The 21,824-nt window shown below is 38.8% G+C and overlaps 1 protein-coding gene across 2 annotated transcripts in view; it reads left to right on the top strand.

Moving 5' to 3' along the window:
- The first annotated feature begins 667 nt into the window (after positions 1-667).
- The window catches only part of EPHA6 (EPH receptor A6), a 1,141,406-nt gene continuing 1,120,249 nt past the window's right edge, over positions 668-21,824 (top strand). For both annotated transcript variants that reach the window (XM_040338721.1, XM_040338722.1), the window contains exon 1: positions 668-1,757. In XM_040338721.1, the coding sequence (XP_040194655.1) occupies positions 1,655-1,757 (103 nt within the window). In that variant the 5' untranslated portion in view covers positions 668-1,654. The remainder of the gene's footprint in view (positions 1,758-21,824) is intronic.

The following is a 21,824-nucleotide window of genomic DNA, read 5'->3' as shown; positions in this document are numbered from 1 at the left end:
TTGTATCTGGCTATCCTTGCCCTTCTCTGGATTCAGACATCAGATCCTCCTAGGCTATCCTTGCTCTCCTTTGGATTCAGATCCTCATTGCCTTCCTTTGGATTCAGACTTTAGATCCTCCTTGCCTTCCTTTGGATTCAGACTTTAGATCCTCCTTGCCTTCCTTTGGATTCAGACATCAGATCCTCCTTTCCTTACTTTGGATTCAGACATCAGATCCTCCTTTCCTCACTTTGGAATCAGACATTAGATCCTCTCCCAGCTCAGGATCCGGACATCGGAGCAGTCGTCTTCCCTCTGCTTCCTCCTCCTGGTCCTCCTGCGGAGCCTCCGGCTGCATTAACCCTCCCACCGCCGAGGATCCACTTCCTTCGGCAGCTGCATAGAGGAATGAATCAGAGGCGGCATTGAACGCGTTAACAGGCGCCAGCCGTGGCTTAAAGGGCGCTCCGTCCTGATGGCAGCAGTGCAGAGGCACTTGTCAGGTTGATTATATCTCGGTCGGGTTTTCTCCTACAGGGGGGTGCTCCATGCTTGGAATGTGAGATGTCCTGTCTGCAACCTTGAGGACTGATTCCCCGGAGTGTGCAGGAGCAGAGAGAGGGGGGGTGAGAGAGAGAGAGGGATGGCATTTCCCTGCCACTGACTTTGCTGGAGAAAGAAGGGAGATGTGCTGCTGATGGGTGGAGGGGGATGGGGGCTCTGTCATGTGAAGGGAGTGTCCAGCCAGGAGCTGTCAAACTTTCCACCTGCAGCCCCAAGCTCAGGCAGGGACTTGGTGTGGGACCAGTGACTGAGGACTGGGGGGTCAGCAGTAGCACTAGCAGCATCAGCAGCAGCATCGCTCCTCCACTGAGCCTGGGCTCATGCATCATGCACAGCTTGCCTATCCTCAGCCAATACCTCTCACCGTGTGTGCACTCAGCCAGGCTGCTCTCCAGCACATAGCAGCACCATAAAGACGATCCTCAGCAACACATTGCGCAGCCAGGGTATCCTCTGCTGGAATGTCCATCTCCTCTGCACGCTGGACTTCCTGCATACTGCGCTGGCATTGACAATTGGCACATCAGACCTCACACCAGTTCAGGGGCCACCGACTCCATCCAACTGCCCTATCACACAATGAAGCTGATCATTACATTAAACACCCGACTCAGGTGCCAGACAAAGCGTGTCTAGGTGAGAGTCAGCAGCTTTGGGCTGCAGAGCTTACACTTCCAGAGCTCATCTGTGGTCGGATGCTACCTTCACAACCCCAACCTGTCCACCTATGGGGCGCCTAGGGACTAGGTAGACTGTAACTTTAATGACAGTTGTTGCTGTGATCACTTCTACCTGTAGTCTTATGCAAGAACACATTATCCTGGATTTTTTTTTTGTGTTTTTAAGCAGCTTTATGCACATAAACGATAGTAACTTACGGTTCTTCCCAAGGAGGGCAAGGCAGGCTTTTCAGTCGGGAAAATAGGAATATACTGCGATTTTGCACAAAGACATTATCTGTTCTGATCTTCGCTATTATTACCTCTAGTTGCGGGGGTTTCACCACGCCCCCGCGGATCCTTCCACTGGAATTATTTGGAATTGGTTTTGTTAACTCTGCAGAGGAAGGTCGGGGAGCCGGAACGGTGTTCAGAGCTTGAGAAGAAACATGGAGCCGTGTGATGGGAGAACTCTGTTGGCCAGGGTTTCTTTCTTCCTTCCCTTGCTCTCCAAGTTCTTAGTCGGCTCCACTCACTTTTCTGACAACCAAGGTAAGGAATCATAGTAATGGTATTGGACTGGAGGTTAATATTTGTAGGTAAAGTTGAATATCCAGGGAATATCTGATTCCCTCTTGGGGCATCAGGAAGGATTTTTTTCCCCTGCTGAAGCAAATTGGATTATGCTTTGCTGGGATTTTTTTTTTTTTTTTGCCTTCCTCTGGATCAACTTTGTGTATGGGATTGTGTATATAGGATTGTTATATTTTTTTATTTTTCCTTTTTATTGGATGAATTAACTAAATGAACTTGTGTCTTTTTACAACTAGACTATGTAACTATGCTAGACATGGTGGCCTCTGTTTAGTAGCCAACTTCTAAGCACACTTTCATTAGCACATGTTCCATACTACAGTATATGGCCATTGGCCAATATAGAGTTTACTATACTTCCAAAATGTACACTTTCCTTAGCTATACTCATGTGCCCAGCCAAGGAAAAAGGCAAGATGTCAATGTGTATACCCATGGAGGAGCCAACCACTATTTTGTTGTAGAAGCCAAACTTGGCTCTTCAGTAGAAATGTTGATGGGCTGTCAGGGGTGGACTGAAAACTAATGGGGCCCCCGGGCAATAGAAGATTATGGGGCCCCCAGGCGGCCACCACGCGAGAAGGCAGTGCATAGGCAGGGCAGCTAAAAGCTCAGGATTTTCACATTAAAAGCATGTCGGTTTTGGACATATCAGGGACAGATGTAAAAAAAACACAGATTTTTACATACTGTCCCTGGTTTTATTGAGACTGGCAACCCTGATGGGGCCCCCCAGTGGCATGGGGCCCTCGGGCAGTGCCCGAGAGTCCCAATGGTCAGTCCGCCCCTGTGGGCTGTATTTATGGAAGGGGCTGCAACAACACATGAAATAAATGGTAATTTTATAGAAATCTATTGATTCTAAGAAATAGCTGTATCAGTAAAACACTAACAGAGTTTGTCTCTTGTGGTCTTATTTGCTGCTGGCAAGAGTTAAGCATGTATTAAGTATGTGGGATTCCCTGCAGGTGGTGGAATCCTCTGTTGAAGCTTATTACAATGAATATTATTGACTTTCTAGGTCCATATGCTACGACTTCCAGGATAAGATGTACAGAGCTTGCAGAGTCAATACAATTTTCTATTTTATTCTTACAGCTTGATATCATGCTGTAGTAGACTGTCTCATAGATTTAAAAGAGGCAAAGGTTAGTCTTGATGTCTCATGTGGATACGAGGGCGTCCGGCATGTACACAGCTCATAAAGAGTCATTCATCTTTTATGTAAGTTATATGGATAGACACCACTTTACAGTGGCTGAAGGTATTGTAAATTCTACAGTCATTACAGATAACATAAATTCTTATCCTAGGCAGTACTTTAATATTATCCTACAGTCTATCTATCTATCTATCTATCTATCTATCTATCTATCTATCTATCTGTCTGTCTGTCTGTCTGTCTGTCTGTCTATCTATCTGTCTTGTATATATAATATTATATAACATCGTCTGTAAGTTTAGTAGATTTCATCAGTCCTAGTTTAGTCTATTGACTCACTTGACTATCTATCTATCTATCTATCTATCTATCTATCTATCTATCTATCTATCTATCTGTCTGTCTGTCTGTCTGTCTGTCTGTCTATCTATCACGCTATCTATCTATCTATCTATCTATCTATCTATCTATCTATCTATCTATCTATCTATCTATCTATAATATTATTTAACATCGTCTGTAAGTTTAGTAGATTTCTTCAGTCCTAGTTTAGTCTATTGACTCACTTGACTAATTATCTATCTATCTATCTATCTATCTATCTATCTATCTATCTATCTATCTATCTATCTATTTTTCTTTCTTTCTTTCTTTCTTTCTTTCTTTCTTTCTTTCTTTCTTTCTTTCTTTCTATCTATCTATCTATCTATCTATCTGTCTATCTGTCTTGTATATATAATATTATATAACATCGTCTGTAAGTTTAGTAGATTTCATCAGTCCTAGTTTAGTCTATTGACTCACTTGACTATCTATCTATCTATCTATCTATCTATCTATCTATCTATCTATCTATCTATCTATCTATCTATCTATCTAACTATCTATCTATCTATCTATAATATTATTTAACATCGTCTGTAAATTTAGTAGATTTCTTCAGTCCTAGTTTAGTCTATTGACTCACTTGACTAATTTTCTTTCTTTCTTTCTTTCTTTCTTTCTTTCTTTCTTTCTTTCTTTCTTTCTTTCTTTCTTTCTTTCTTTCATTCTATCTATCTATCTATCTATCTATCTATCTATCTATCTATCTATCTATCTATCTATCTATCTATCTATCTATCTATCACATTTTCTATCTATCTATCTATCTATCTATCTATCTATCTATCTATCTATCTATCTATCTATCACTTTTTCTATCTATCACTTTTTCTATCTATCCATGTGTCTATTTATAATGTAGCTTTATTTTATAAAATTGTTGTGTGTGTGTGTGTGTGTTGCATACAACAAAGTACGCAAAGAAGTACACATGCAACGTGATCTTATATAAAGTACCTCTATTCTTTTTCAATTGTAGGCCTTCAGCATGTCTGCATTTGTTAATCTCAATACTGATCAGGTTTTTAGAGTAATGTGTATCAAAACTCATGTTGTAGTTAGAACACGGATTAAGTGTTATATTACATAACAGTCCCATCTCCTGTGTCTAACTCCACAATACATGGTGGTAAAGGGTTAACGTATATTTGAGAAAATAAAGTATTCAGGGTTTATACATATATTTACAACATGTATGAATACAAAAGGAAACGTGTCTGTGTTGATGTATGTATATATGTTTATTATGGTACAGAAGTGAAAGAATAAATGATTGCCCATAGGAATGGCAAATGACAGGTGTCATTTCTTAGTATATGTTTGAAAAGAAATGAATGTAGCTGCAGACAACATCTTTAATTTTACAGTTTATACGTTACTGTTAGTAAGGTACATGATCTATGTGACAGGTGTTAAATAGCCAATCCATTGGCTTATTGACCACCCGGCGTTATTGCACAGACTGCACATCCAGTGTAATTGCATGCATTACTTGTCTCTATTGTGACAATAACTTTGTTATTCCAGAATTCCTGATCTCGTTCCTATTTAGAAGAGTATGCTTGAAAGATGCAACCTTTTCCATGTATTAATTGGCTTGTTTATTTATTTACATTGAATATATAACTGAGTGTATAAAGAAAATTTACAGTATATTCAGGAGCTTTCATGTACATAACATTAGTTGCTGCAGTTCACATTGTTTAGTTACTATTTTGTGTAACTATTACCATAATAATCTGTAACATTAAGAGATGAAGTTGGTGCAGGATTACAAGGCCTATCATTGCCTAGCAGAGAGGACGATGAGAGGTGTGTGTCACCTTCTTGTATAAAGGACAGTATTCCTAGTAAATTTCAGTATTGTTTTTTTTTTTCTGTAGATAAAAACATTTTTATTGACTTTAAAAAGAATTGACACCACTTTCCATGTATTATGTTCTACGTAGAGTGTGAAATGTTATATCTTACAAATATATACCATCAAGAATGGATTACATGCTCAGTAATTTGAAAACATCACTAGAAAATGATGGATTGATGCACAGAACAAGACATCCATAGTTAATCAATTTGGCAAAACACTATAAGCAGTACAATTCTACACCTAAACTGTAAAATTACTGAGTGTGTTACTTAAATACATGTGTCACCAGAGTATTATTTCAGTAAATATGTATCTGTCATGTACAGAAAACGTTAATAGCTTCTTTCTTCCTTTTTTTTTTTTAAGTAACAATTTAGTATGCCCTGCCAATATATATATTTTTTAACCTGATACAGTATAGGTGTATTCCCTAAGGCTAGACAAGAATTGCTGATAATGTACAGAAGTGCAAATTGCCCTTTTCCTTCTCAGTACCAACTTACTTTTGTGTGATCAGGTAGTTATTAAAAAAAAATAATAGCTTTGCAAAAAAATAAAAAAATAAATAAAATACAAATAATATTAGGAAGTTACTATTATGTAACTAAGTAAAAGGAACAATGAAGATACGTCCCAGTCCATAGCAACCAATCAGAAATGTTGCCAAACTAAAGAAACTGCAGTAAACTGAAATTTGGGTGTCATAGGTTACGGCAGCTGGTACATAATCACTATTTCTCACACTACCTTAGTAAGGAAGCTTTTTATGCACAGTATTTGTTTACTGTAGGAGAGGTGTGTATAACATGGAATAAAGAATATCAACCCGCGTTATCCAAATTATCCACATTTCCTAAGGGCATCAATACCCATCTCTCCTCTTCAGTAATTTTGTCTTACTTCGGCTGTCCAGAGATAAGAAGATCCCATGTAAAGTGTTGTAACCCATTGAAGCATATCAGACTTCAGCCATCATTGCTCAGGAGTCAGAATAAGGAAAGTTGGTTGTTTATTGGTTGCTCTTAGTTCTGGAACTTTGCACATTGTTTTATGCATTGTATATGTTATACATGGTAACATGTGAAACCAATCAAGTAAATAATCTGATTGCCTAATCTACATTTAGGTATCATTGTTGTTTGATTGTGTTTATTACATGTTGATATACAGTATATCAGCAAATTATCCACATTCGGTTAACAAATGTTGTATTCGGTATCCAAACTTCAAGAGACCACTTATCAGTTTATCCGATGTGCTCTGGAGAAAAGGGTTGCTCATTTATGGCCAGCGTTGCTTTTATATGCCAAGTTAAACAGACCATTAAATTAACTCGAATTAAAAAAAAAAAACAGAAACTGTCTATTCAGATTTCATGCAACTCAACACAAATTCATTAGCAGCAGGTGTAATAGAGACAAGGTCCCAGACTAAAATAAAAATATATCTGTGACACACTTGTGTTTCTGAATGTACAATACAGACAGAATTCAGTTAAATCCATAGTAGTTTCAGTTGGGCAAATAAAAAAATAATAATCCCTTAAATTACAGCTTCCACATAAAACTAGGTTAGACTTTCCTCACTCTCATGTGATAGGAATATCACTATTGTATTTTTTATTGTATTCAAGAAATAATCTGTCGGTCTAACCATGGTAGAGGCATTTTGCAAAACTGGTCTAATCATGTTATAAGCACGTTTGAAGAGGGTATAAGGCAGTGATGGCGAACCTTGGCACCCCAGATGTTTTGGAACTACATTTCCCATGATGCTCATGCATTCTGCAGTGTAGTTGAGCATCATGGGAAATGTGGTTCCAAAACATCTGGGGTGCCAGGGTTTGCCATCGCTGGTTTAAGGTGTACATATTGTACATTTTATGTTAGGATGGATTCTGGAGTGATATTCATTCATCTAATCTTTTCCTGAAACTATAGTAGATATTATCCAAAAGCGTGATGTGACTATCCTCTATTTTGTTTGCTGATTTGAATCATTGAAGGCAAATGGTGCCCATGCCCCTTTTTATGGAAACGGGTATTGGCTGACACAGTGAGGGAGACTTACTAAAACTGAAGAGAGCGAAATCTGGTGCAGCTGTGCATGGTAGCCAATCAGCTTCTAACTTTAGCTTGTTCAATTAGGCTTTGACAATAAAAACCTGGAAGCTGATTGGTTACTATGCAGAGCTGCACCAGATTTTGCACGCTCCAGTTTCAGTAAATCTCTCCAACTGATCCGATGATTTCAATACTCTCGGAGTCAGTGATTGTTCTTAGCCAGAGACTTTTATATCTTGTATCTAAGTATTTAAGCTAGGGAGAGACATTTTCCTTCAACTATCTCTGTGTGTAATGACCAAACTGATTATAGGCTCTGCTGTAGTAAGATTATTCTTACTTTTTTTCAAAAATGATGCTGTCTACATCAAAAAACAATGAAGAGCATCTGCAAGAAGTGTGTTATGATTACATAGGGTATAGCTGCAGGCAGAGCAAAGAGGTCCATAGGGTTAGGGAACCCAACAGTCCATTTCTTACTTATACACCAGCTGTCTGCTCACACTATACACAAGATAAAGCAGTGTTTCCTTTCCTTTAAAGGAGGGGTAGGCAACCTCTGCTCTCCAGCTGTGGTGAAACTACAAATCCCATCATGCCTCTGCCTCTAGGAGTCATGCCTGTCATTGTCAGGGTCTTGCAATGTCTCATGGGACTTGTAGTTTCACCACAGCTGGAGTGCCAAGGTTGCCTATCTCTGCTTTAAGGTATCTCCTGGATGAGTTATGGATATCTAGAAAAAGTGTAATTATCGTTCATTTTCAGAGAAGCAAATTTTTTAGGGAAATACACATTTTTTGGGTTTACCTTTTCCTTAAACAAATGCAATTTTACTGGAGTCTGCTAAAGTGACCAATTATTTTTTACTGGTTGTCATCTAAAGTAACCAATTGTTATTTTGGAAAATGAAACAAGAAATTTGATTGGTAACTTTGGACAATAATGATAGTTTATTTTAATTTTTGAATTGCTCCCTACATTTTGATTAATGAGAAATGATAGGGCCACTGACTTTAGTTACATATCCAAACTTTAGTCATTCACCCCTGTCTTATAAAGTATGATTAAATCTTTATTCACAAAATTTTTCACGATTTGGAGTTTCTTCATGAAAAAAAAAAACAACATAGATGGACATTTTATGCATTTGCGCATTTGTTATTTATTTTTTTCCTTGTTTTTTTCCCCCTCACTGTGTAATAAGATGGGCATTCTCGCACAGGTGTGCCATTGATCGAAAAGTGATATATTAATGTGACATTGTTCTCAAACATGTAATGCATCAACATGATTTTTTTTTTCATGTTGTGGTTTCATGTTGCCGTATATCAGCGTGCAGAACTAATTAGGGAGAGAGTACGTCTGAGCAGAGATGCTGTGACAGGTGTGGTATCTCTACAGATGCGTCCTCAGATAGGAATTTGATTTAATACCATGCTCACAATGGAGATTTTTTAAAACAAAAGTAAAATCAATACAAAAATAAGCTTTATTAAATGCTGACATTTAGCACCATATATCTTGAATGTCAGAATGTCAAAAAGTAAGTAATATTTGACTTTTCAATGACTGCAGGCTGATATCCTCAAAATTAATACTTTAATATTCCTTACATTTTTTAAAGGTTACAGATCAATGTTGTTTCAAACTCACATTGAGTGGAAAATATACAGACACGCATAAACACCATATATCTGTTTAATAATAAAGGTAGTATGGTTCATGGCTGCTGATATAAAGTTAGAACTCTGAACTAAAGCAGCTAAAATGTACCACACTTATACAAAACACTGTAATAAAAATAAATGCTGTAGAGTTCTATACATTCATGTGCTATTGAAGGGTTTTAGAGCAGTTGAAAGTCAAACATACAGCTATTACAATAGATTTACTATAGCAGAAGAGAATTCTCAAATTTCACTGTTAAAGAAGTGTTAACTTAAAGTGCATCTAAATCCAAGAAGAAAAATGTAATGTATTACAGCTTACCAGCCCCTATACATGGTAGTTGCATTTGTTTTCTTTCAGTTTTTTCCCCCCTTTATTTTCACCCATTAATCTTGCCAGCAACACACTTCCTGTTCTTTGGTGGAAATGCTCATTCATTGTACTGTATCTATGGAGGAGCAGTATTTTCGCCCCTAGGAAAGAAGTATGTTAGGGCTGTTGGGCTAATAGAACTGATAAAAAGCCCAATGGCAAACTGAAGGAGCTTGCTTGACAGGCTGACAATGCTTCTGCTAATTGCGAGGTAGTGGCTTAGCATTGTTGACTTGCAACGAAAAGTGCTGTTAAGATCTACATGTAAGATTCTTTGAAACAGATTCACAAAAAACGCTATTTTGAAAACTGTGTTCAGGGAGACATGATGCCAAACAACACTAAATTAATAGATTTTAGGTGTCACTGTGACCCAGGATGGGCCCCCCCCCCGCACCCCCCATAGCAACGCCACTGTCTACACACTTTAAAGCACCTGTGACGTATAGGATGATGAAGCATTAATCAAATCAGCTTTGTTTTTAATTAAAATAATAATAAAAAAAAAATACAGAATAATGTGAAAAATTGCTCCAAATATCTTAAAAAAAATAATAAATTCTACAGTCATATGACTGCAATAATTACCAGCTCATTGCTCTTGAGAAGGGTGGGGGTTTTGTCGTAGCTGCAGAATCCGGTTAGTGATTGTGATGTAGCTGTCAATTATAACTTTTGATACTTTCTATTCTATATCTCTGCAGTGCAGGATTTGGGGAGTGTAAGCTTATGATGTTAATGGGATTGATGATCCCAGTACAGAGAAGAGAACCCTCAACCTGACAATGCTAATACAGGGTTTATGGCTGTGGTTGGTATTGACCTGATAAGATAGGTAATGGGAAGCTGGCACAGTCACCGGGGTATTTAGTCTGTATAACCAACTATATAAAAAAAAAAATACTGAAATATTAGCTGAGAAAGAGAAGTGTATTAAGAGCATTATTTATTTATTTTTAGCTTTGCTTACACTTTAAATCAAAGCTACAGCCATAGGGTACCCATAAATCTAAACATAGTCTTAAGCCTCGTACACACGACCGAGAAACTCGACGGGCGAAACACATCGTTTTGCTCGTCGAGTTTCTTGTTAGGCTGTCAAGGATGCCAAATTTCCCCATTCCCGTCGAGGAAAAAGAAGACATGCTTTATTTTTGGCTCGACGAGATCCTCGACAGTTTCCTCATCGAAAAGTGTACACACGACCGGTTTCCTCGGCAAAAAAAAACAGCAAGTTTCTTGCTGGTTTTTGCAGAGAAACTCGGTCGTGTGTACGAGGCCTGACTTCTACACGTATCATTTAGCACACAACTTCACCTGTACATGTAAAATAACAGCAGCACTCTATAGCAGTCTATACTGTTATACTTTACAGTGTCCACCGTTCCTCTTCCTGGGCATGAAGTTTAAGAAAACAAAATCTGCACACGCACACATTGAATAAGCACATACATAGACATACATACATACACATACATTAGACTAATGACCGAGAAGGCATCATCCTGTCACCTGAAAATCTAAAGACTTTGTTTTGGCATCTTGCCGGTGCCAAGAATGTGCAGAGGGACACGTCCAGTAGACCCCCTTGAATTTTGACATACTGAGCTAAAACAAAAACAGATCTGTAATTAGCGGAGCATGGCAAGGTACTTGAGTATAATTCCATTTAAGGGATAAAGATCTGCTTTAAATTATCCATGTGCAAGCAAAAACCCAGTTGTGTTAGTTCCCTTTTATATGAATAGGTATTAAAAATGAACACAGTTTCAATATATTCACCAGGTGATAACGTGCATTTTGTAGTAAAGTGTATCTTCATGCTGAAAATAAACGTTCCTTTTCGTCATCTCTACCTCCCCCCTACATAAAATTGCCCCTTTTTAGTTTGTTTACCTTTTTTTATTTTACACGCTCCCGCCACCCCCTATCCCCCACCCTCCATTTTTATTTTGGCGAAAATTACGTAACATACTCCAATTCCTCTTTAACATAGATATGTTTTGCAATTCCCATTGAGAGTTGAGTTATTTAGCAAAAGTAGTAATTTTCCATCTAAATTTCAGTTTTTGCTTACTTTATATAGCCAAGCAGGCACATGGAACCTTTGTAATAAGACTGAAAACTGAACGGCATATTGCTCTTCATACCTGGGTGATTCAATGCTTTCAATGTCAGGAGCCATAAAATGATGGTTTCTATACAGCAAAGTCCTTCATTGAACTGTAAGGAAGCATGTGTCTACAAACAAATACAAAGAGGAGAGCAATTGTAGAAAGCAGGAATCGCCTGAGAACACCTCATATGACCTCTACCAGCCAGTTGTAAGCAAGCTTTTAGTCATGATACATGGGGATTTATAAAGATGTTTTGTTTGGAAAAACTTTACACAAATGATTTAGAGGTCTCTTGGATGAGATGGTAGGCACACAACGCATAAATAATATCTATCACTTTGCCTATTTAGGTCAAGCTGACAGGTTCTCTTTAACCCATTTACACTGTCAGGAGTTGGCACTTTATATGAGCCATGATGCCTGGAGCTGGTGGTTGTCTGATATCTTTGGGAACCTCCATAGCTCCCAGTCATCAGTAGTTGACTGGGGGCTATTGGTGACAGCTTGGTCACAATTACAGGGGCACCAGAACAAGACAGCGATGCATATATGCGCTGGCTGGGCATTAAGGCCCACCCACCCGGCTCCCACATATATGCATAACACAGGGTTTGACAAATTTGCTTGGAATCTAGGAGCCAGCTAAAAAAGTTAGGAACCAGAAAATGCGCCCCGTCCCGACGAGCTTGCGCGCAGAAGCGAACACATACGTGAGCAGCGCCCGCATATGTAAACGGTGTTCAAACCACACATGTGAGGTATCGCCACGATTGGTAGAGCGAGAGCAATAATTCTAGCCCTAGACCTCCTCTGTAACTCAAAACATGCAACCTGTAGAATTTTTTAAACGTCGCCTATGGAGATTTTAAAGGGTAAAAGTTTGTCGCCATTCCACGAGCGAACATCATTTTGAAGCGTGACATGTTGGGTATCAATTTACTCTGCGTAACATTATCTTTCATAATATTAAAAAAAATGGGGATAACTTTACTGTTGTCTTATTTTTTAATTAAAAAAAGTGTAATTTTTCCCAAAAAAAGTGCGCTTGTAAGACCGCTGCGCAAATACGGCGTGACAGAAAGTATTGCAACGATTGCCATTTTATTCTCTAGGGTGTTAGGATAAAAAATATATATAATGTTTGGGGGTTCTAATTAGAGGGAAGAAGATGGCAGTGAAAATAGTGAACATTTTTGAAAAATTACATTAGAATTGCTGTTTAACTTGTAATGCTTAACTTGTAATACCAACGGCCACCACCAGATGGCGCCAGCTTACAGCTTTTTTTTTTGCCCCCCTTCCAAGCCAAGTTGCCAGGACCCTATTTCTAGTCGCCATGGCGACCTTGCGACCGGGATTTGTCGAGCCCTGGCGTAACAATGTTGTAAAGGGATTAGGTGTCCTGGCCTGGGAGCCACACATGAATCAAGACCTGCTGTATGATAGTGAAGGACAGTCTCAGTCTGGAACCCTGCCAGGCCATGCCCTCATGGCCTGATGGGGGTCCAGGCTGAGACTGCCATTCACTATCATACATCAGGTCTTGACTTGATGTGCAGATCCCGGGACACCTAGTCACTCTCTACCATTGCTTGGAGCATAGACGATCTCCCTCACAGTGGTGGGCACAGGACTTCATTCCCATAGAGCCCGAGCGGCTCACACACATATCCTTGGTTCACACTGTTGTAAAGGGGTTATAAGAGAATTCCAGGTATTGATAATTTATACACAGTTACATTGATCCCGCTTGGACCAATGTAATTATGTATATACTATACCTGTAGGATCCCGCTAGAAATCACTGCAGTAGGCATCTCTACTTGTGTATAAATATATGTGAAAAATAGCAGTTAACACCACAGGTCTTGATACTAACCCAAAATATGGATAATGATATGCTTATGTGCAGCACTTAAAAACACAAACAATAATAAATACATTCATATTTCATATTTAGAAAATGCCTTCATTTGCATGAATATAATATAGGACATGCTGGAGGTGATTTGTTAAAGAAATACGAGAAAAGGAATGTTCAGTTTGCAAAGGGAATATTATTAATAGGGGGAAACCTTGTTCACTTTGATTACCCCATAATATACTAGAAAAAAAAGTCATGTTTTTTTTTTTTATTAACCAAGACCAGCCTCGGTTATTATACTGCGGCAAGGTGGCACAATCCTGCAAATCGTCGTAGGTGTACGTTGGCTCGGGAAATCGCTTTTGTGGGCACGTGCGCCCATTGGCCAGCAGGGGAGCGATCGTTCCCCGCAGTGACAGAACGGAGATCTGCCTGTGTAAACAAAGCAGATCTCCATTCTGACAGGGGAGATCACATAGATCCTGTCTTTCTGCTAAGCAGGAAGATGGATCTGTGTGTTTGCCCAGTCACACAGTTCCCCATACAGTTAGAAAACACCTGCAGGGAACAAATGTAACCCCTGGATCGCCCCTGATGTTAACCCCTTCCCTGCCAGTGTCATTAGTACAATAACAGTGAATATTTTCAGCACTGATTACTGTAATAATGCCACTGGTTCCCCAAAAAAGTGTCAAAAATGTCAGTTAGGTTGTCCGATCGCTCCACCGCAATGTCACAGTCAAACTAAAAATCACTGATCACTGCCTTTACTAGTAAAACAAAAATAAATAAATAAAAATGCCATAAATATATCCTCTATTTTGTAGACGTGATAACTTTTGCGTCAATATATTCAATATACGCTTATTGGGATTTTTTTTTTTACCAAAAATATGTAGCAGAATACATATCGGCCTAAACTGATGAATACAGTTTTTTTTTTACATTTTTAAGGCAGAAAGTAAAAAAAAATATATATATTTTTAAAATCCAACGCTTTTTTTTTGGTTTATAGGCTAGCGCAAAAAATAAAAACCACAGAGGTGATCAAATATCACCAAAATAAATGTTGTTTGAGTACAGCGTTGCACGAGCGCACAATTGTCAGTTAAAGCAACGCTGTGCCGTATCACAAAAAATGGCCCGGTCAGGAAGGGGATAAATGCTTCCGGGGCTGAAGTGGTTAATGCCCCTCACACATGATTGGTTATTCAAAGTAAATACAACTTTACCTTATTCACTGGCATTTATATTCCTTGGTGAATAGCCTCTTTTTCTTTAGTGACTATGTTTTAGAAGTACAATTATCCTTTAAAACACAGATACATGTAAAACCTTTCTCTTGTGTAGAATAGGCAAAGGGTAAAACCTCAATTAATTTTATGGCTGACCCTGTTACATTTTTCTTATATATTTTTAACACAGCATAATAAAGAAGGAGGACATCTGTTTTCTTTACATTAGAGAACTGTAAAGATTACCACTAGTGGTACATATGTATTTCCCATATTTTCTATGGGGCCCACTTACATCTGCAACCTGGGTCAGGGAAAATATCAATGGCACTTTACAGAAAAACGCCTAAAAAAATAAAAATAAAACACATGAAAATGCAGACACAAAGGTGTGACCCCAGCCTAAGCCTTTTCAAACATCAATACCTAAGATACCTTTTACCACCTAAAAAAAAAAAAAAAAGCACAGAAAAAATCATGTATTTTAAATGCTTTCTTGTAATGTTTTCTTTTCTATTAATATTTTTTTTCAGTTTGCTTGCAATGTGCTTCTGAACGTATTAGAAACATTGACCAGACAGTTCCTTAGCTTAGTACCGTCTCCCCCTCTAATCTTCAGGGAGTGTCCAGCTTAGTTTATGTGCTGGCCCAGCATCTCCACCCCTTCCCCCATCTTAGTGCATTAAATAGCTGCCAGGGTAGGAGAGAAGGAAAATACTATAGAGTGCCACTTTAGTCAGCTGATATCACATCCAAGATGGCGGAACCCAGCAACAGTATCAGGGTGTTAGATGTCTACACAAGGGAAGTCTTTTACAGGTAATCAATATTAATTAAAAATATAGTAAATGTGTATGTAATGTAATGGGAAGGTTTTTGTTTAAATGAATGGCTTTGTAGACCAATTTCACTTTAAAAAAACAATAAGTGCACATATTTTGCAGTAAGAAATGTGCATTTATATATATATACTCACGGACAAGTTAGGGACTTTAGGTTTGTTCTTAAGTTGAAAATGTTCGTAAGTCCAAAACCGCATGCATAGAACTGCAATTATGTAATTTTCCGATGTTCCGTCAAATGGCCGTGCATGCGCAGAACAGGATATACATTGTTTTGCAATTTTTCGATGTTTTCTGATGTTTTTTGATGTTTTCCGATGTTCCGTTGAATGTTCCCGCTGTCGAAAATGGACAAAAAATGCCCGCGCATGCGCAGAACGACAGATACGCCCCATTCATAAGTAGGAGTTGTTCGTAAGTTGGGGACCCCCTATATATATATATATATATATAATTAGGGCTGTTACTGATTAAAATGTTCGTGTTCGATTAATCAATTTTTTTTTAATCGATTAATCGACTAACTTTGATTATTAAAACGCACATACAGATCCAACTCCTTTTAGAAAGAGGAGGATCTTCTTGCAGGCTGATTCCCAGTGCAGCTACCAACCACTGGAAAAATGGATAGCAGGATACAAAAAACACACAGAGGCAGCACTCGATGGGAATAGCATTAAAACTTTTTATAGTCTTGAAATAGGTAACAAAAAAATATTGCACTGGAGATAAAATCGATGTAGCTACATAAACTGTAAAAATGGTGCGAGTAATACCAAACTGTAGCAAAAGCAGTCATAAAAACATGTAGCTAAGTATGATACTGGTATAAAAATGTGTACAACGATACCACTGCTGAATGCAGATGAGGAGAGGGTTAACATCAGTCCATCGGCATGTAGATGTCCCGTGAAGGGAACTATCACAACTCCCAGTGGATGGCTGTAGAATCACAGGTTGATTGAGGAAAGTGATAGAGGGAAGTGTAACAGCCCTTGCGCGTGGCAGATAGTAAGGTCCCGCCGGCATGCAGATATGAAGGCACAGCAAAAGAGCCCTTCAGATGGACACGGCAAGCCCCACTGGTATCTGTGATGTCACCGCATCTCGAATGGAACTTCCTGAAGACCCGGGGAAGAGGTGAGTACTGATGAAAAAAATTTTGATTGATCAAAAAAATTAACGATTAATCGAGAAATTAATAGTTTCTTTCCACAGCCCTAATATATATATATATATATATATATATATATATATATACACACACATATATACATATATATATATACACACACATATATACATATATATATTTTTTTTACAGGAGCCTGCAAAGTATTGTTTTTGTGATTAGTGGATTGCAGGTGCGATCTCAGGCTCCTGTAGACTCTTCCTTCAGCTCTGTGCTTGTACCCCTATAGAATGCTGGAGGAAGTATTATTGGACTATGAGTGTGATAATCAGCACACTCATAGTCCATTGAGAACTACAAGTCTAGAAATTGTAGTTTTTTTGGTTCACAGATTTCTGAGAATGAATGAAATCCCATCCATGTACCAAGGTAAAACACCTCCATCAGACCTCCAGGTCACACCAACAGATCAAAAGAGATGCGAGCATGCGATAAAATCTTCTGGAGGGAACCCTGTAGGAACCATGTAAAATAAGGTCCTCTAACTACAGGAAGAGAAATATGTTGGTTTATCTGGGGAAATGAATGTTCACTTTGCAAAGGGAAGCCATGTTCACTTTGATTACCCAATCATGTACTAGAAAAAAATCATTTTTTTTTTTATTATGTATGTCCATCATACATGAATCTGTATTTAAAGTAAACACAACTGTACCTTATTCACTGACATTCATATTTCTTAGTGAATAGCCTCTCTTTCTTTCGTAAATCAACCCCACAATGTTTTAGAAGTACAAGTATTCTTTAAGACACAGCTAAATGTAAACGTAGGCAAAGGTTAGAGCCTCATTTGGTTTAATTGCTGACTCTGTTACATATTTTCTTTTATATATATTTGTAATACAGCATAATAGAGAAGGAGCACATAACATTTTGTTATTAATTTTGTATAAATTAGAGAACTGTAAGAATTAACCACTAGCTGTATATATGTATTGCCAATATTTTCCATGGGGCCCACTCACGCCTGCAACCTGACCTGACTAAGCATCTATCCATGATGTGAAACATGTTAGCTTTTTTGTCCCCTATGTCCACTTTCTACCATTGATTGCAGCGTTGCATGAATTTTTGGATGTTATACAGCTTTGGATTTTATCCTTTGTTCATTTTGTTTCAATAAATCGCCTATCAGAGTGCGGCAGTCGAGGAACATTTATTTTTTCTACGAACCTGGCTTTCGTGTGTCAGGAAAAATGGCCCCTTACATTTCAATTGCACCTTACGAAAAACACCTAAAAAAAAAAAAAACCACATTAAAAAAGAAGGTGCTCAAACTACGGGAAGAGACTAATGGACGAAACTGATAAGAGGCATGGAGGAACTCAGCTATGAGGAGAGATTAGAGGAACTGAATTTATTCTCTCTTGAGAAGAGGAGAATAAGGGGGGATATGATCAACATGTACAAATATATAAGGGGTCAATATAGTGAACTTGGTGTTGAGTTATTCACTTTACGGTTAACACAAAAGACAAGGGGGCACTCTTTACCTTTAGAGGAAAAAAGATTTAATCTCCAAATATGGAAAAGTTTCTTCACAGTAAGAGCTGTGAAAATGTGGAACAGAATCTTTCCATAGGTGGTTCTGGTCAGCTCAGTAGATTGCTTTAGGAAATGTCTGGATACTTACCTAAATGTACATAATATAACTGGGTACTAACATTTATAGATAAAGTTGATCCAGGGAAAATCCTGCCTCTCAGGAATTTTTTCCCCTGCTGTAGCAAATTGGATCATGCTCTGCTGGGGTTTTCCGCCTTCCTCTGGATGAACTGTGGGTATAGAATTGGGTATATGGGATTGTATGATATTTTTTATTTTTTATGGTTGAACTGGATGGACTTGTGGACCTGACTAACTATGTAACTATGGACCGGTACCCTTGGTAGGTGAAAGTAATGCCACGTACACTCGATCGGTCAAACCGATGAGAACGGTCTGATATCACTGGTAATATGCCCTTATCAAGTAACGTTATTGTCATTCATCTTGATTCATTAAAAAGGTGTTTTCATCTGCATATAATCCGGTGCACTCTGTTTTGTGTTTCTATTTTAACCTGATTAGTCCAAGAACTCTTTACATAGAGAAATTTAATGAAGTGCAAATATTATACAGCTAAATACAGCTTAAATATAAGTACTGATAATTATAAGGGTTGATGATGTTTGCGAAGAATGCCAGCATATAAACCAGAAGCAATCAGAGATTTGTATAAGTGTTTTTCTAACAGTCTGTAGGATTTTTTTTACATGATTGCGTCATCTGTGAGAGATATGTTAGTCCGGGATATAGATGCTGTCACTGTATAAAGCTGGGTATAAATACAGTTTTTTTTTTTTTTCAACCAGTGAATAGAATAATAAAAAAAAAACTGACAGATCACCACATCAACACAAGCCTGATCAATTGCTGGTTTTCCAGCAGGATTGTTCCATAGTTGAACAGAGGAGAGAAAAGAGTAAACAAATAGCGAATTCCTGGCGAACTGTCCGACTTTCAGTATGTTTGTACCCTACTTAAAGTGACACTAAATTCTCATTTTATTTTATTTGTTTGTTAAAAATAATAAACATGTCATACTTACCTTAAATGTGTAGTGGTTTTGCACAGAGCAGCCCAGATCCTTTTGGGGTCCCTCCTTGGTGCTCCTGGCCCTGTTGAGTCCCCCCACAGCAAGCTGCTTGCTATGGGGGCTCCCGAGCAGAGCCACAGCTCCCTGTGTCCAATCAGACATGGAGACGTGGCCTAGCCTCGCCTCAATTCTCTCCTTATTGGCTCACGGAGCCAATGGTGCTTCGCTGCTGTCTCAGCCAATGAGGAGGGAGAGTCCCGGGCAGCTGAGTCTCTTGTGCAACATCACTGGATTGAGAGGTAAGTATTGGGGGGGGGGGGGGTGCTGCACACAGAAGGTTTTTTTATCGTACTGCACAGAATGCATTAGGATAAAAAAACCTTCTAAAGCAAACTTAAAATTCCTGACTTTCAAGGAGATTTGGGAACCATGGTTTAAAGACTGCAGAAGCTCTACCATTGTTTAGACTCTTTATTATCGCACTAAGGATCCTCTTTCTCATCCTTTTAATTTTCCACAACTCTCACTCACCTATCTGCCTTGGATGGATATTCCCGAAATCCAGATATAATCACTAAATGCCTGCTATACATTATTCCACTATAACACACTATGTTCGGGAATTCACTGGATTCAATCTAACTCTGATCTCTTCGGCACTCTACTCTCTTACTCGCATGAACAGTGGACCCCTAATATTGCCCCAACCACCCTCCTAGAACACATACTCTAGTCCTTGCTGGACCCTTAAGGGCCCGACGTATGCTGTCCTACCCTTGCAGCCTCTGGTGAACTCTTCCTTTTGCACTCATTGACTAACTTTAAGCTGACATTTTCCTCCCCCCTTTCCCCCCTTTACTCCATTATATACCCTCCCACTGTTTTTTTCCTAGATTATTAGTAACTACATACGTCCAGTCATCAAAGGAATCTTTAGAATATATGCTGGTGATGTCCTGGTGGAGATTGGTTACAGTATGATCCCATATGGGGTGATCGGCCCATACTCCATCATGAGGCTCTTATGTTGATGCTGTTTTAGTAACTGATTATTTCCTGTATACCTCTTATGTGACATAAGCTCATCATATGTTTTATACCTATTGAAAATATTTTCCAATAAAAAAAAAAAAATACAAATAAAAAACCTACTGCTTTTACAACAACTTTAAGGCTTGATCACAAAGGGTGCCATCCTGGGGAGAAAACCAGATGAGGATGTTATCAGGGGAAGTATTCTACGAGAGCTAATTGATCCCTGAAAGTGTTTCATTTACACAATAATGCATACACTTAACAGGAAAGCCAACAGTATACTAGTTTCCCTTGAGTGGGTTTCCCCGGTTGTTTCAGGTTGTAGTTTTCTGCCTTCTGAGAATGCTAGTTGCCTGGCTGTCATACTGAACTTTAATTCTAAGGGCTGGTTCACAGCAGCCCCATTATAACGCGGTCAATGGTGTGCACTATGGAGTACACAGTGCTAACGCGCTGATTACAGCATATCGTTACCTTTTTTATTTTATTGGTATGTCATAAAATGACTTTCCACTCATGTTTATTCAGCCTAGTGTGTTTCAACGCAGTGTAGTGTGTTGTGGTATGTTGCTGTGAAAAAAACGTTGCATGTCCTGAACATAAATGACACAAAGCAATTTGCCTTGTCAATGCATTGGGACTGCTCTAGACAAGGCTGCCCAGTGCAGTCCGATGCATCTGATGTGAATGGGCCCTGAAACTTTCTGAGTCATTGACCTAGACCAGGGGTCTCCAAACTGCGGCCCGAGGGCCAAATGGGGCCCTTTGCTAGCCTTCACCTGGCCCTTGGGGCAGTATTGCTCCCAATGATATGAGGCACTATTCCTCCAAATGGCACCAACAATGGGACACTATTTCTTAGACTAAAAGCAATGATGAAGCACTATTCCTCCTACTACTGCCCACCAACACTGGGGCCATGTTTATTCTCACTGTTGCTCGGCTCTGGGCCATTTCCTACCCCAACTGGTCAGAATCCAGCCCCCTGAAGTCTGAAAGGCCGCAAACTGGCCCTTTGCTTTAAAAGTATGGAGACCCTTGACCTAGACCAAGTGAAGTCATTGAAGTTATATGACCTGACCTACCAGGGTCAATAAATATTTAGAACACTTGATTAGCAGGATAAGACAGGCTAGAAGTTACAAGATGAAAGGTCAGCAGTGACAGACTCCACATATCGCCTAGCACAGGTTTCCTTTATGCATATGTGCACATTATTGCCCATAGGACAGGAAGATATAATACACAATTGACTATTAGTTTTTACATTTTTAAGTTTACTTGAAAGTTTATCTTTGCTTAGTGATAAGCAGTTGAAAATCAGTTCTTTTGGGACCTTTTATTAAAAAGCCACCACCGGTTAAATTTTGAGGCAGCAAAGCGGTGCATTTCCAAAACATGGAGCCCTGGAAAGGGAAGAACATTTTTATAGGCTGCCTTCTGTTCAAAGTGATCCTGGGCTGAAACTAAACACCAAATGTGCTTGCTGCGGACTACATCTACTCTTGTACTGCCCTTTCATTTATAGATTTAACTAATTAAAAAACAAAACCATAGTTACTGCTGGATGTGGCATAAAACCATCTTAAAGATTGAAATTTCAATTTATAAGCAGTCAGCATGATTTCTTAACCGCTTAAGGACCG

The sequence above is a fragment of the Rana temporaria genome, chromosome 2 (assembly GCF_905171775.1).
Source record: "Rana temporaria chromosome 2, aRanTem1.1, whole genome shotgun sequence".
Classification (NCBI taxonomy): Eukaryota; Metazoa; Chordata; class Amphibia; order Anura; family Ranidae; genus Rana; species Rana temporaria.
This window is presented reverse-complemented; position numbering and strand designations above follow the sequence as displayed.